Below are 12250 nucleotides of genomic sequence, written 5' to 3'. Positions count from 1 at the left end.
CTCTCATGCCAACATGCATACTGTTTATGTCCTGTGGTTGTACTTTTGAAACAGTGTGTATTTTAATGTTCATAGCCTGGCTCAATGTGCTTAGTGTAACTGCTTTTTTTTTTACCCCAAAATATTTTCTGTAATTGATATTATGTCACTAATACTGTTGATGATAACTCCTTTAATTATATCAGCGGTAACCCAAGCAAACAGGGGGTCCTGAACAGAATGTTTTATTTTAATAGGCAGAGTGTATGTCTATATTCGAAAAGCCTTTAGAAGCTTAATCCCCGTCTGTAGATGGACATTACAGATTGGACTGAGCACCAGACAGATGTCGGTGTGTGTTTGTCTCTGAGACAGAGAAAGGGAGAGTAAGCAGATGTGTGTGTGTGTGTGGACAACATCATCCTTGTGACTTTGATGTAAACCTCTGATAAACTGACCTAGATAGAGATACATTTTCTGACAGCCTTTGTGAGAGTGTTGTGTGTGCGTGCAATTGGATACTCACTAGTATAAAACCTCATTAGCTTCATGCTGTTCATATCGAACTGTCTCACACATCAACCTGCAAATGAAATAAACAGTGTTAAGCACATTCCCTCTGTAATATAGTCATTTAAGTACCCTCATACAAACATGCTGGTACCTGAGCTGATGTTCCCTCAAATTGGACAGTGCTTCCATGCCATGTAGGTACGAGTACACGATCTGCAGATCCTCCAAAACAGAGACATAGAGAAGGTCACGCATGTGCTACTTTACAGTGATGCCACTATACACAAATTTTGGTATTTACTACCAAAAACAACATTTAGCTCTGTGCCACATTTTGCTGTTAACAAATAATCTCACATTTAGCAAATTGTGACACCCAAGAAGTAATTTAAACCTTTTCTAGAGACATGTAAATAATCTTATTTCAGATTTCACAACTTAACACAAATTTTATTATTGACTGCATTTGTCAAGCTCAGCAATTCAACCAATACTAAAGTTATTGCAGGAAAAAAAAAAAAAGAAAATAATACAATTGCATATATCAATAATATCTAGCGCTCAATGTGTTTTTTAAATGTTAAAGATTTTTTGTTAGATAATTTGTTTATCCTATGTTCATTGATGGAAAAATAAATCTATTTAGATATGTCACTCAAATTTTGTAAACATGGCAAAACTAAAAAAATGTTTAGCTATACCTTAATTTAGCTGAGGACAATTTTTGAAAGGTTAAGCACATTTTTCACCTGCAGTTTTTAGTGGGTGAAATAAATGTTTTATGCAAACCAAACACAAAGCAAACAAACATGAGCAGCAATAAATAAGTAAATAAATTTCTTTTTACAAACATATACAAGGACCCTGATTAAACCAGTTTTTTCCCCACAGGTTATTTAAAACCTGCCTGTATGTACACCAAAGCATCAGTAGGAGGTGCCCTTTGTGAATATATACACAAACAATAAATACACATATTCCAAACACAACCCTACTAAATCACTATTTAACTCCGCCCATTTAAGTTACACAATTAGTGTTTAACAAGAATGGAATGTTTGCAGATACTCCATTCACTCCTTCACTTTCAGGTCTCTTTTTTTCCTCACTTTTGTTTTCCTTTTCTGTCATTATTCTGTTTCTCTTTTGATAAGATAAAGACAATATTGATGTGTCTCACATCCTAGCTATTTAGTAGTTCATTATGTTGGCCCAAAACATTGCTGAGCAAATCTTAAAAAATATTTAAAGCTAGCTGCCTGAAAAGCACCACTTTTGTTTTAATGGCAAATACAGTTAAGGGTTGTTGTTGATGTTTGTTACTGCCACAATAATGCAATGTTAGGTATACAACAGGACTGTGTGTTTGCAACGCACTGGTCAAGAATTGTGTCTTTGTTATACAAGTTGCTGGTCTAATAGACACTTGTCTATGGATGATTTGGCAAGCAAATTACAGATTAGGAAAATCTGGTGGGAGAAATTGTTTCTGCTGAACAAACATTCTTTTCAATGAGGTTAGCTATACGAACCTATTATGCAAAAGCATATCGAATACCAAGAAGAGGAAAGAGCTATACACAGCAGATGCAACCACATTAATGCTAATATAGAATCCCTTTAGTCACACTTCTGCAATGCGAGAAAACAGCGAGACTGAAAAACCTCAAGCAACTTCAAAGACCCAAAATAATTTTCATAACAGTAACTAAAAAGTGACTACAAACTAGTGTTGTCACAATACTAGAATTTATAACTTCGATACAATTACACATTTTAGAAAGCCAAACAATTTGAATTATAATAATAGCTTTATATTATTATTATATCTAAGAAATAATTATATTATGTTGTAATACAACTGCACTTTAAAATGAAAAATAATTTCATAATTATATTATATTAGTTTACTGTGGTAAAATTGCAATATATGTCTTCATTTTTTTTCATTTGCCAGAGTTACACCCTTAGGCATGGCTCAATGCCAATTTATAGATTACACACAAAAACTTCTAGCCAAATTTATACAGTCAGTAATAAAATAAGAACAAATAAATTAATTACAACCAATAACACAAACAGAATATAACATACAAATGAAAACAGTGCTTTAAGTTTTTCTGGCAGGTCTAAAAGTGATTTTCTCTGTCTTTTGATGTTTGAATTAGATTAATAACACAGCTCTGTTACCTTAAGACTGCATGGATCTATAATGATACATGTGATTTCTTCCTCAGCTGTTTAGGTTTCCTTAACTGACTGTGTTTTTGACATGTATTTTGACATATTTATCCATTCAAGTGCAAGAACACACAAAATAGAACTCAATTCAGCATTTGCACACTGACAGAGACGCTGGTCTCTGTATGGGCACACAGTAAACAGTGCGCGAGAACAGTTCTCTATCGCGTGTTGTTGCGCTTGAATGTTTAAACTGACAAGACTTAAACACGCGCACTGGGTCTTGCAGCGTCAACTGTGAACTGGGCCGCTGAAAACACGGATAATGAACAAAGTGAAACTGCGATGGGACAGATTAAACTGTAGTGGGCCGTACCACCATAACAGAACGCTTCAACTGGATCGAAAGAGACAAGTGTCTCTGAGTGAGTGACAGGTGACGTAGACATGTGAGTGAACTCGCTGTTGGAGAAAAAGCACAGCTGGAACCAGAATATCGATAATGCAGAAACGCGGTATTGTATCTAATAAAATATTTCAGTATCAATATATAGTATCAAAAATAACAATGTTTTTGACTGTGTATTTTTGCCACAATCCTTCATTTTTAGCTTGGTTTATCAACATCTTGGCTTGCTTAAATTCTTAAAGGGATGGTCATGCAGTCCTGTTGACACAAGTTTAGTGTTACCAACTAGGCATTTCTTGCAACTCTGTATGAGATTTCAACATTTCACGGATGTGATGAGGTCATATTGGGTCTTTGCTTAGGTTATGATGACGGCTTGATTCATACTTAAAAAAGAAAAAAGAAAAAAAAAACTACATACAATGAGGTCCAAATATAATATAAAATGCATTTTTACAAATATGTGAAAATGTACACAATTAAGATATTTCTTAATTTTACATCACAAAGTTTAATTTGTAAATACTGAAACGGATTAATTCTAGGTTTAAAACTTAATTTGAATCCCAGATTTTCAATATGGTCTCAGACTTTGTGTGAAGTGTGGAAACCTTTAAAGGGCACAACATTCACACAATCTATACCATCAGCTCTTCACAGTAAACTCACTCAAATGGGACAGAGGCGTCACTTTTTCCTTCTCTCCTCCCTGACATTCCAACAACCTTTCTCATGTTCTTTGACTCAACCCATCCATCCATCCATCGTTCCCTCATCTGCACTTACTACAGTCAAATGAACTAAATTCAAACTGCCCAATGGGTTCCAGTCAGGGGTGGTGTGCTGTGGTCTGCAATTGGTTGATTTGAGTAGAAGGGCAGGGATGTTTATTCTTGGACCATGGCATTTCCTCTTTGAGAGACAGACGCGCACATAGAATTCTGATTATGGCAATGGACTGAGTCCTCGGAGTCAAGGGACCAAGGCCACATTTCAGTTAGTTGTAGAAGACCTGGCCACTGGATCACTCAGTTAAATGAATCAAATCTGGAAAATACTTACTTGCACACTTGTTGGCATGTCCTGTTTAAAAATGGGACATTCACTTTAATTTTCACTTATAAAAGTACAATGTTTTTGAAACAATGAAAAAAATTCAGGCTAATTATGTAAGTATAACTAAGTTACAGTTCCTTTTCAGTGAAATAGCAACAGCTGCTGTTCATTTTCATTTTCTCACAGCCTGGCAGAAGAAGTTTCAAATCCTTAAACTAGCCCTACATGGATTTACCAGATAATCACCGACTAAATCTGAGGAAAAAATAAATAAAAAAAATCACCTATTGTAAACAGAGTTCTAACACATTTGATTGGAATAACCGAATCATTCAAATTCAGACTACTGCAATTCAAATTCAGATGCATACCATAATTTAAAAACCAGTTAAACTATTTATTGAATAAAAATAAACAAACAATTTTGCTTACAAAAAGCACATTACTCATTTGTTTCACTCTACTAAACAACAATATTAAGCTGATTGAATATTAACAGCTACAAAAACATCTTCAATATTTTACACAACTTTTAATATTTTATTAACATCTGTGACACTTCCAGGCCTCAATAACTAAATATATACATAAGTTATTTAGTTAAACTCTGACTATGGGAACACTCAAACGCATCAATTCTTCAGGGAAACTGAAATACCTTCTGTCTTCTGTTTGACCCATGTGACAGGCTTTTCAGCACAACTTCCTTCTCGTAAACATGTTTAAATCAGATCGATTTTCATCAAAAATCAAGGCAACAAAAGGATATTTACTTTCTATTCTTAATGAATCCCTTAGCTTCCTTTATCTTCAGAGCTCTTAAATCTGTTAAAATGTTTCCGTCTAAAAGTTTTGCACCACTCCTCCACCTGAAAACTAATAGCCAAATTACTGGTACTACGCACACAAAAAAAAAAAAACACATTTCCTCATAGATTCCTATTCTGTCATTTGTGTAGTTAAGGACATCAGTATCAGTACACTGTTTCAGCCGATACCTTTAATGAAGTTCTCAGTATCAACTGTTGAAATGTGCCAATGTTCCTCTACATTAATTAGTGCACAAGTTCTTCTTTACCCTCCTTCCTTCTTTCTTTCCTGCACATATAAAATGCTGTTATTCACACAGCCACCTCAAAATCAAGCAACCCAACACATGCTGCAGAGAAACTTTACACCCACTTTCCTTTCAGTGCTCTCGTTGCTTTGTGCAAAGGTACATTTTAGTAAAGCCATGTGAACAGTTATACAACTAACCGTAAGACACTAAATCACACAAATTAGCAAAGAACATTACATTATTGTAAATCAGATGCAAATACTATTAATAATACATTAGGAGCACACATTATTACCTAAAACCAAAACATTACCACCATATACCATGGAAATATCACATTTTTATAGGACATGTAGCCTACACCACGGTTCTTTGAAATACTTTGGAGTACTATAACCCATGATATTTACAAAATACCACAGCAGTTACTGTCTGAAATTATTGTAACATTACAGCCACAGCACTGTTCATAAAGGGACAATTATATGCAACATCTATATAAGTATCAGTTTATAATGAAGACTTGTCAACAGCAAAGAGCTGCATATAATCGGCTTCACAGGAAATGTTCTTTTCTTTTGTACCATTGGCAAACAGAGGTAACCAAGTCTAAACACAGTTGTCACCTATTATATAATTGATGTCTTTTTTATAGTCCAGAACAAACGGCTTTTTAGCCCTGAGAAATCTTTGATGACACAACATGAGGGAAAAAACGTCCTTGTGAATATATGACTAGTTATATAACGCAATTCAATGTTTTCCTATTAAGGGAACTGACCCAACAACTATTTTTCAAGTTGTTTTCCTAAGAAAGTATCTGTGAAAATGCAAACTAAAAATATACAAATAAAACTTAAAAGCTAACGGTTGCCCAGCATCTGTGTTTGTGTGGTTTCTGAGTTTCACAACGCATTCTGTGTAAAGCGTGAAATTTCCCCCACCCCGGTGTCTCAGTGGCAGGGTTAGCAGGTGGGAAAAACCATTATAGCCAGCTGGGTGAACAAGACGAGGAAGGATTTAAGAGCAATGCCACAAATGAGAAATGAGTGCTGCTAAATTGAGTAAAACATTGTCTGAGCTACAGTTCAGATGGTGAATAAGCCATTGGTTAATGCGCCAAATATCCATATGCATCCGGTACACAAATGTTGAATACAACAATTACCTAGGAGGACTACACATAAATTCAGATTCTGACCTCTGACCCCGAATTACTCACATTCCAGTTAGTCCATTAAAAGCACACCAACAACGTGTAACTAGATTGCTTATGCTGTGTGTCTGTGTTACAGGAATTCTTGTTCATTCAAATTCAAAACACAACAGACCAGATTTAAATCTAAATATGTACATATATATGTTAAATATTCTCTACTATCGCAGCTTAACTTGCAAAGATAATTATAAATCCGTTGTAGGTTGATAAGAGCAAACATTTCGATTTGTTGAGCATCTCAACCAGCAATTTAGAGTGCAACAGAAATTACACTTAATGACCCTGAAACAACTTTTGACTCCAAGTAAACATCCACTAGCAGGCAATAATAACTATGAGCTCTGGTTCATGTCTTTCCATAACATCCACAAACTCCTTTAGGCTATCAGACTCCTTAAGGTTATCAGAGAGGAGATCCACTCACACCAAAAACATAATTACAGAAACAGGCAGGCTTTGCAAAAAATGTTCTAGTATTAGAACACAGGAGAAAGCAGAAACATTGCATCATGTCCACTGCAAGACCACCTGTTTAGTAAAGTCAAGGCAGTCTTTTCATTATTATTCCTTGTGAGAACAAAGCATTGTTTTGAGTCACCATTCCTCTGGAAAATCTAAAAAGATCCCACACATTTACAGTGAGGGCCTGTCATACCAGAACTAAAGTATTGAAAACACTCGCCTTCACATTCCTGCTATTAGCCCATTTTTTAATTTGACTAAATATGCATTTATAAAAAGGCTACAGTAGATTTTGCAGTCATGATTCTGCTCAAATGTGTAATAACGTGTGTCCATATCCACATTTTTTACAAGCGAGGAGTTACTTCAGTTCTGATTAATGCACAGGATTGAGAAGAACATGGAAGGAGGAGAGGAAAAGCTGATAAGACATTATTATTATTATTAATACAGCAATGTGTGCCAATGCACTTATCAGCACTGACACATCACTTTAATGAAGGGAGAGAGGAACAGAAAAACTTGTGTCAGGATTGGAGAAATTACTCTCACTCCCCCTCACATGCTCAGTGGGCCTAAATGGGGTACAAGCGGAAACATCCTTTACTAAAAATACTCCAATTCAGTTCACCATTGACCTTAATGATATCACCAAAGTTCTGGGAAAAGAAGAAATGGATCACAGCTGAGAATGTGGCCCTAGACTCAAATAAAAACATTTCCAACCCATCCAGCAATGTTTTTTCAATTAGGTTTCAGAGAGATGTACATCAAAAGTATACATTCATCTGAGCCAATACAGAACATACGGCTCTTCTTACATCTAACACCTAAAAACGTATTTCTCGATAACGGTATTTATCTCAATATAGCCATTTTCCTCTCATTTTATTCACCTTTTGTTATTAAAAATAAGAACAAAGAAGCAAATTACAAACAATAGGACAAATACAACAGAACAAAAGTACAAATTAAAATAAAGTTGTTCAGCTACAGGAGGTTTATTTACATGTAGTAAGAAATACTACAGAAATTGAAGAAACAAGTAAATAAACACTGCATAATCTTCACGGTATGAATCAATTATCAAGTAATTCTTATTAAACATAAAAGTGATTAGTCATGTGAAACCATGCATATCCCAAATTCTTGACCACCTGCTTTCTGAGAGAGGTGTTACACTTTACAGCCACTTTGTGTATGTGTCATCGCAAGCACCGCAAGTTCTTTTACCACAGCTTATTGCGCTTACTAACTCTAACATCAAACACATCCCACTCTTATTTTCTCATTCATGCATGTTTTTTCTTATAATAATTATCTATTATCTGACACCTTATACTGTCATGATATATACACCATACCGACCAGCCCTAATCTGCATGCAAAACTGACTAGTTAAAGGGGTCGTCGGATGCAAAAATTCACTTTTACATGTTGTTTGAACAGAAATGTGTCTTGGCAGTGTGTGTACACAACAACCCTATAATAATAAAAATCCACCCAATGTTTTTTTTTTTTTTTTAATCTCGTAAATCCAAACCCCTTTCTAAATTCAAGCTGATCTCAGATTCTTGGCTGTGTGACGTCACACAAGCCAAGGCCCCTCCTACAATTGTTGATTGACACTAGTAAACAGTTGTAAACAGTCCGCCATTGTTTCAACGCTGCAGCAGGTGTAGACCAGAATGACTCCTTAGCTATTGAGGCATTTTGTTGTTGTACGTAATGATAAATACAGCAGTCGTCATTTACTCCCGACATCTGAGCTGCTGAAGACGCAGTGGATTACTTTTGTTTTTGAAGGGAATGCGCCCCCGATCTACCTAAATGCAAATCATTTGTGATCCAGCCTCACCTCCAGAAGAAGTATAGTTTTTTTTATGAATTTTGCAAATCGCCTTTCCTAATAATGTGCTAGTTAGCAAGTTTCACGATGAATGCGGCTAAAGTTTACAGTCTCTCGGAGAACTGTGCGTCACCCGACAGAAGAGAGGGGCGGCGTGAGCAGAGCTCATTAGCATTTAAAGGGAAATGCACCAAAATGTATTGCTGTAAATAGAGCTGTTTTTGACAGGTTAAAAGGGTGTTGTTTTACACTACAATTGAGATATTTTAACCAAAGTATGTTATAGACTTTTCATTAAGACCCTAAAGAATCATATCAACAAAAGATAACAGTGAAAAAGTGTTTTTGTTGTTTAAAAACTAAAATAACGTGATTCTGCACTATTTAAAGCTCAACATGTGATTCTGCATTTCTCTAAAAGTCCTTCCAGGAGGTCTCATTAACTAATGGCTGATTCACTACTACACAAAAACAGGCAGGAGGGAGGAAATTAAACCATTGTTAGGAAACTGCAGGGCTAATGTGTGTTGGAAGAATGTGAATCAATTCCAAAGTCCATGTTTTTATACAATGCTTAAGTAAAATTAGACCGTATAAACATTGTTCTTTTTCCCTACAGATAACAACATCAGACCTTCAAAATGCTAAATAATTTTTTACATGTGATACAAATCTGTTTTTGATGTCAGCTTTTTCTATAACTGCAGTGAAACATAAAATTCAGTAAATAGCAATCAGAGTTAGGCTTGTCACGATAACAACTTTTTGTTGTGCGATATATTGCCCTAGAAATAATTGCGATAAGCGTTATTATTGTCATTTTAAAGACCATTTTATGCCACTGAATATATATTCATAACGTAACAGCATAATAATACAAGAAGGCCTACACACTTCCAAATGACAACAAACTTAATTTCCATGATCTAAATATTCTTAAATTAAGTATCAAAATATTAGATACCTTAAAAAATAGTAAATAAACATTTTCTAACAAAAAGTGCAAAGTAACACGTAGAAAAAAAGAAAAATGCACAAAGAACTTTGCTTTGAACTTTTATGGAGATTTTTCCATCTACAGATTTTTCCCTGACTTTCTTTTCTCTGTAAATTAAGGGTGCACACTATTACTGAAAAACACAATCACTACTTAGCAGTCAGATGTCCGTATGAACAAAGGCACAGATTCCTAAACAAGACCATATCTGCAGATGAAACCATTTTTGTAGAAGTATTTTTTAACTAGCAACTCATGACTACACCACGTTATGTACGAGAAGCTGCAAAAGACACAGGCGCAAGTGGAATGTAAAAACATGGTGACATTCATTTTTAAGTAAATATAATGGGCGATATAGTGTGTCACCAAAAATTACTGAGGTCTTGTACATATATTACACGATAAGTCGATATATTGATTATTGCGACAGGCCTAATCAGAGTAAAGACCGTATCATTGGAGAGCTCAATTTTCTAAACCTTCTTGCTGTCCAGGGCTCTAGACTGCGACCAAAATGGTCACATTTGAGACCATATTTTGAGAATGTGAGAGTTAAAATTTGACGTGGTTGCATTTGTGCGAGTGCATGGTCTGCACTGCAAAAGCGTCTGCTTCAAACAGCACAAAAAAAATTCACATAAGTGCATAGGAGCAAGTCCATTTAAACATTTAAACAAGCTTTACATAATGAAAAAAGACAAAGTGAGCAAAGCTCAAAATCTTGTATTTACTGAGGATCTGACAATGATGGTATCTTATTTGCTTTCTATCTAAAACTTTCAAAACTGTATTGTAAAGACATTCAACCTGATTATGTGTTGATTTGTCTGAGACCAAATAGATAATCCATATGCCATATGTGATATCATCATCGAATTTAAAAACAAAAAAGCATGATCATGTTAAACAATTTCTTATTATTCTAAAGCTGGTAAGATTTGCCTTGATTGTTTTACACAACTTTTTAACATGAAATTTAACTGAGACTCTAAAATCATGCCAATATATTTTTCATCTGATACTTGTTCTATAATCTCATCTTTAATTCTAACGTTTAATGATTCTGTTACCGGTAATTTTGTTATTGAAAAGCATATGGACTTTTTTTTTGTATTTAGAGTTAAAAAAGAGGCATCAAGTTTCTTGATAACTTTTCTTCAATTTCCACACAATTCCTACCAGATAAATAGATGACCGAATCATCAGCATACATTTGAAGACTTGCATCAGGACACACTTCTGGAAGATCATTAATATAATACTAAAAAGAATCTGACCCAAAATTGTTCCCTGAGGAATTACAGGAATACTACACCAACTTTGAGTCCTTTATCAAGTCCTTAATATTTTCTAATAATAAGCAAGTAGCTGTTTCTGTAGAATAGTTATGTCTAAAACCAAATTGTAAAGGGTGTAAAAGATTATTATTCTCTAAGTGATGCAAAAAATGTTCTGATACAACCTTTTCCAGCACTTTAGAAAGAACTGGAAGACGACTAATTGGTCTATAGTTAACCATATCATCTGAATTCCCAGATTTGAAAATAGGCTTTACCAACGCTTTTTTCCAACTATCAGGAAACTGCCCAGTTCTGATAGAAAGATTAATTAGATGAGTAAGGGGCTTAACTAAAGCACTTCCATTTAAAAAAAAAAAAAGACAATATCAAGATTATATATCTCTTTAGAATCTGTAGTATTTAATTCATTAATAATTGTCATAATTACAGATTGATCCACTTCCTGCATATCAAATAATTAACATTATCCTCTATATTCTCAAATTGATTAGCATCTTCGTCCACGTCTATGTACTGCCTATCAACTTCAACTTTTAAAAAATTAGATGCAAGATCTTTTACTGATTGAATAAAAAAAATTTTTTTTTTTTCAATTCTTTTTGAGTCATGAACAATTTCATCTCCAACTTTAAGAATATATTTATCCTGAGCTTTACTTTTTGGTTTTATTAAACTATTAATTTGTTTCCATATTATGTTACCATTTCCCTTAGCTTCAGATAATATGTGAATGTAGTAATTTGATTTTAAAGTACGAAATTCCTTAGTTACTCGATTTCTCAGTCCTTTAAACAATTGCAAGTCTATTTCATGTCTAGTTTTAAGAAAAGTCTTTAAGGCATGATCTCTTTGTTTCATTAATTGATGCATCATATCATTTATCCAAGGAAGCTGTATTTTTCTCTGTGATTTCTTCCGACATTTAATAAATTTATCTACAATACGACTAATATTAATCATAAATTACCCAGCATTAGTCGCAAAAGTGCGACCAGTGGGAAGAATGAGTCTAGAGCCCTGCTGTCCTTACACAGCCTGAAATGCCCATAATGGTTCAAAAGTGATCGGAGCAGATGGTTCTTTCTGAGATTTGATGCATGTTTCCAACCCATCAGCAAGCTCAAAAGATTTAGTAAACCCTGACAAACAGATGTCTCACATTAACTCATCATGCAGATGAAACATGGCACTTTTATGGCTTGGAGGAAAAAAGATTATGAG

At 34.6% G+C, this 12250-nt stretch overlaps 1 protein-coding gene across 5 annotated transcripts in view; it reads right to left on the bottom strand.

The window, feature by feature from the left end:
• The window catches only part of LOC306873443 (rap guanine nucleotide exchange factor 2-like), a 47956-nt gene that overhangs the window by 21194 nt on the left and 14512 nt on the right, over positions 1–12250 (bottom strand). For all 5 annotated transcript variants that reach the window (XM_079422732.1, XM_079422731.1, XM_079422734.1 and 2 more), the window contains exons 2-3: positions 644–714; positions 506–562 (exon numbers count right to left, since the gene is read on the bottom strand). In XM_079422732.1, coding sequence (XP_079278858.1) covers positions 506–562; positions 644–714 — 128 coding nt within the window. The remainder of the gene's footprint in view (positions 1–505; positions 563–643; positions 715–12250) is intronic.

Source organism: Barbus barbus (genome assembly GCF_936440315.1).
Source record: "Barbus barbus genome assembly, chromosome: 8".
Lineage (NCBI taxonomy): Eukaryota > Metazoa > Chordata > Actinopteri > Cypriniformes > Cyprinidae > Barbus > Barbus barbus.
This window is presented reverse-complemented; position numbering and strand designations above follow the sequence as displayed.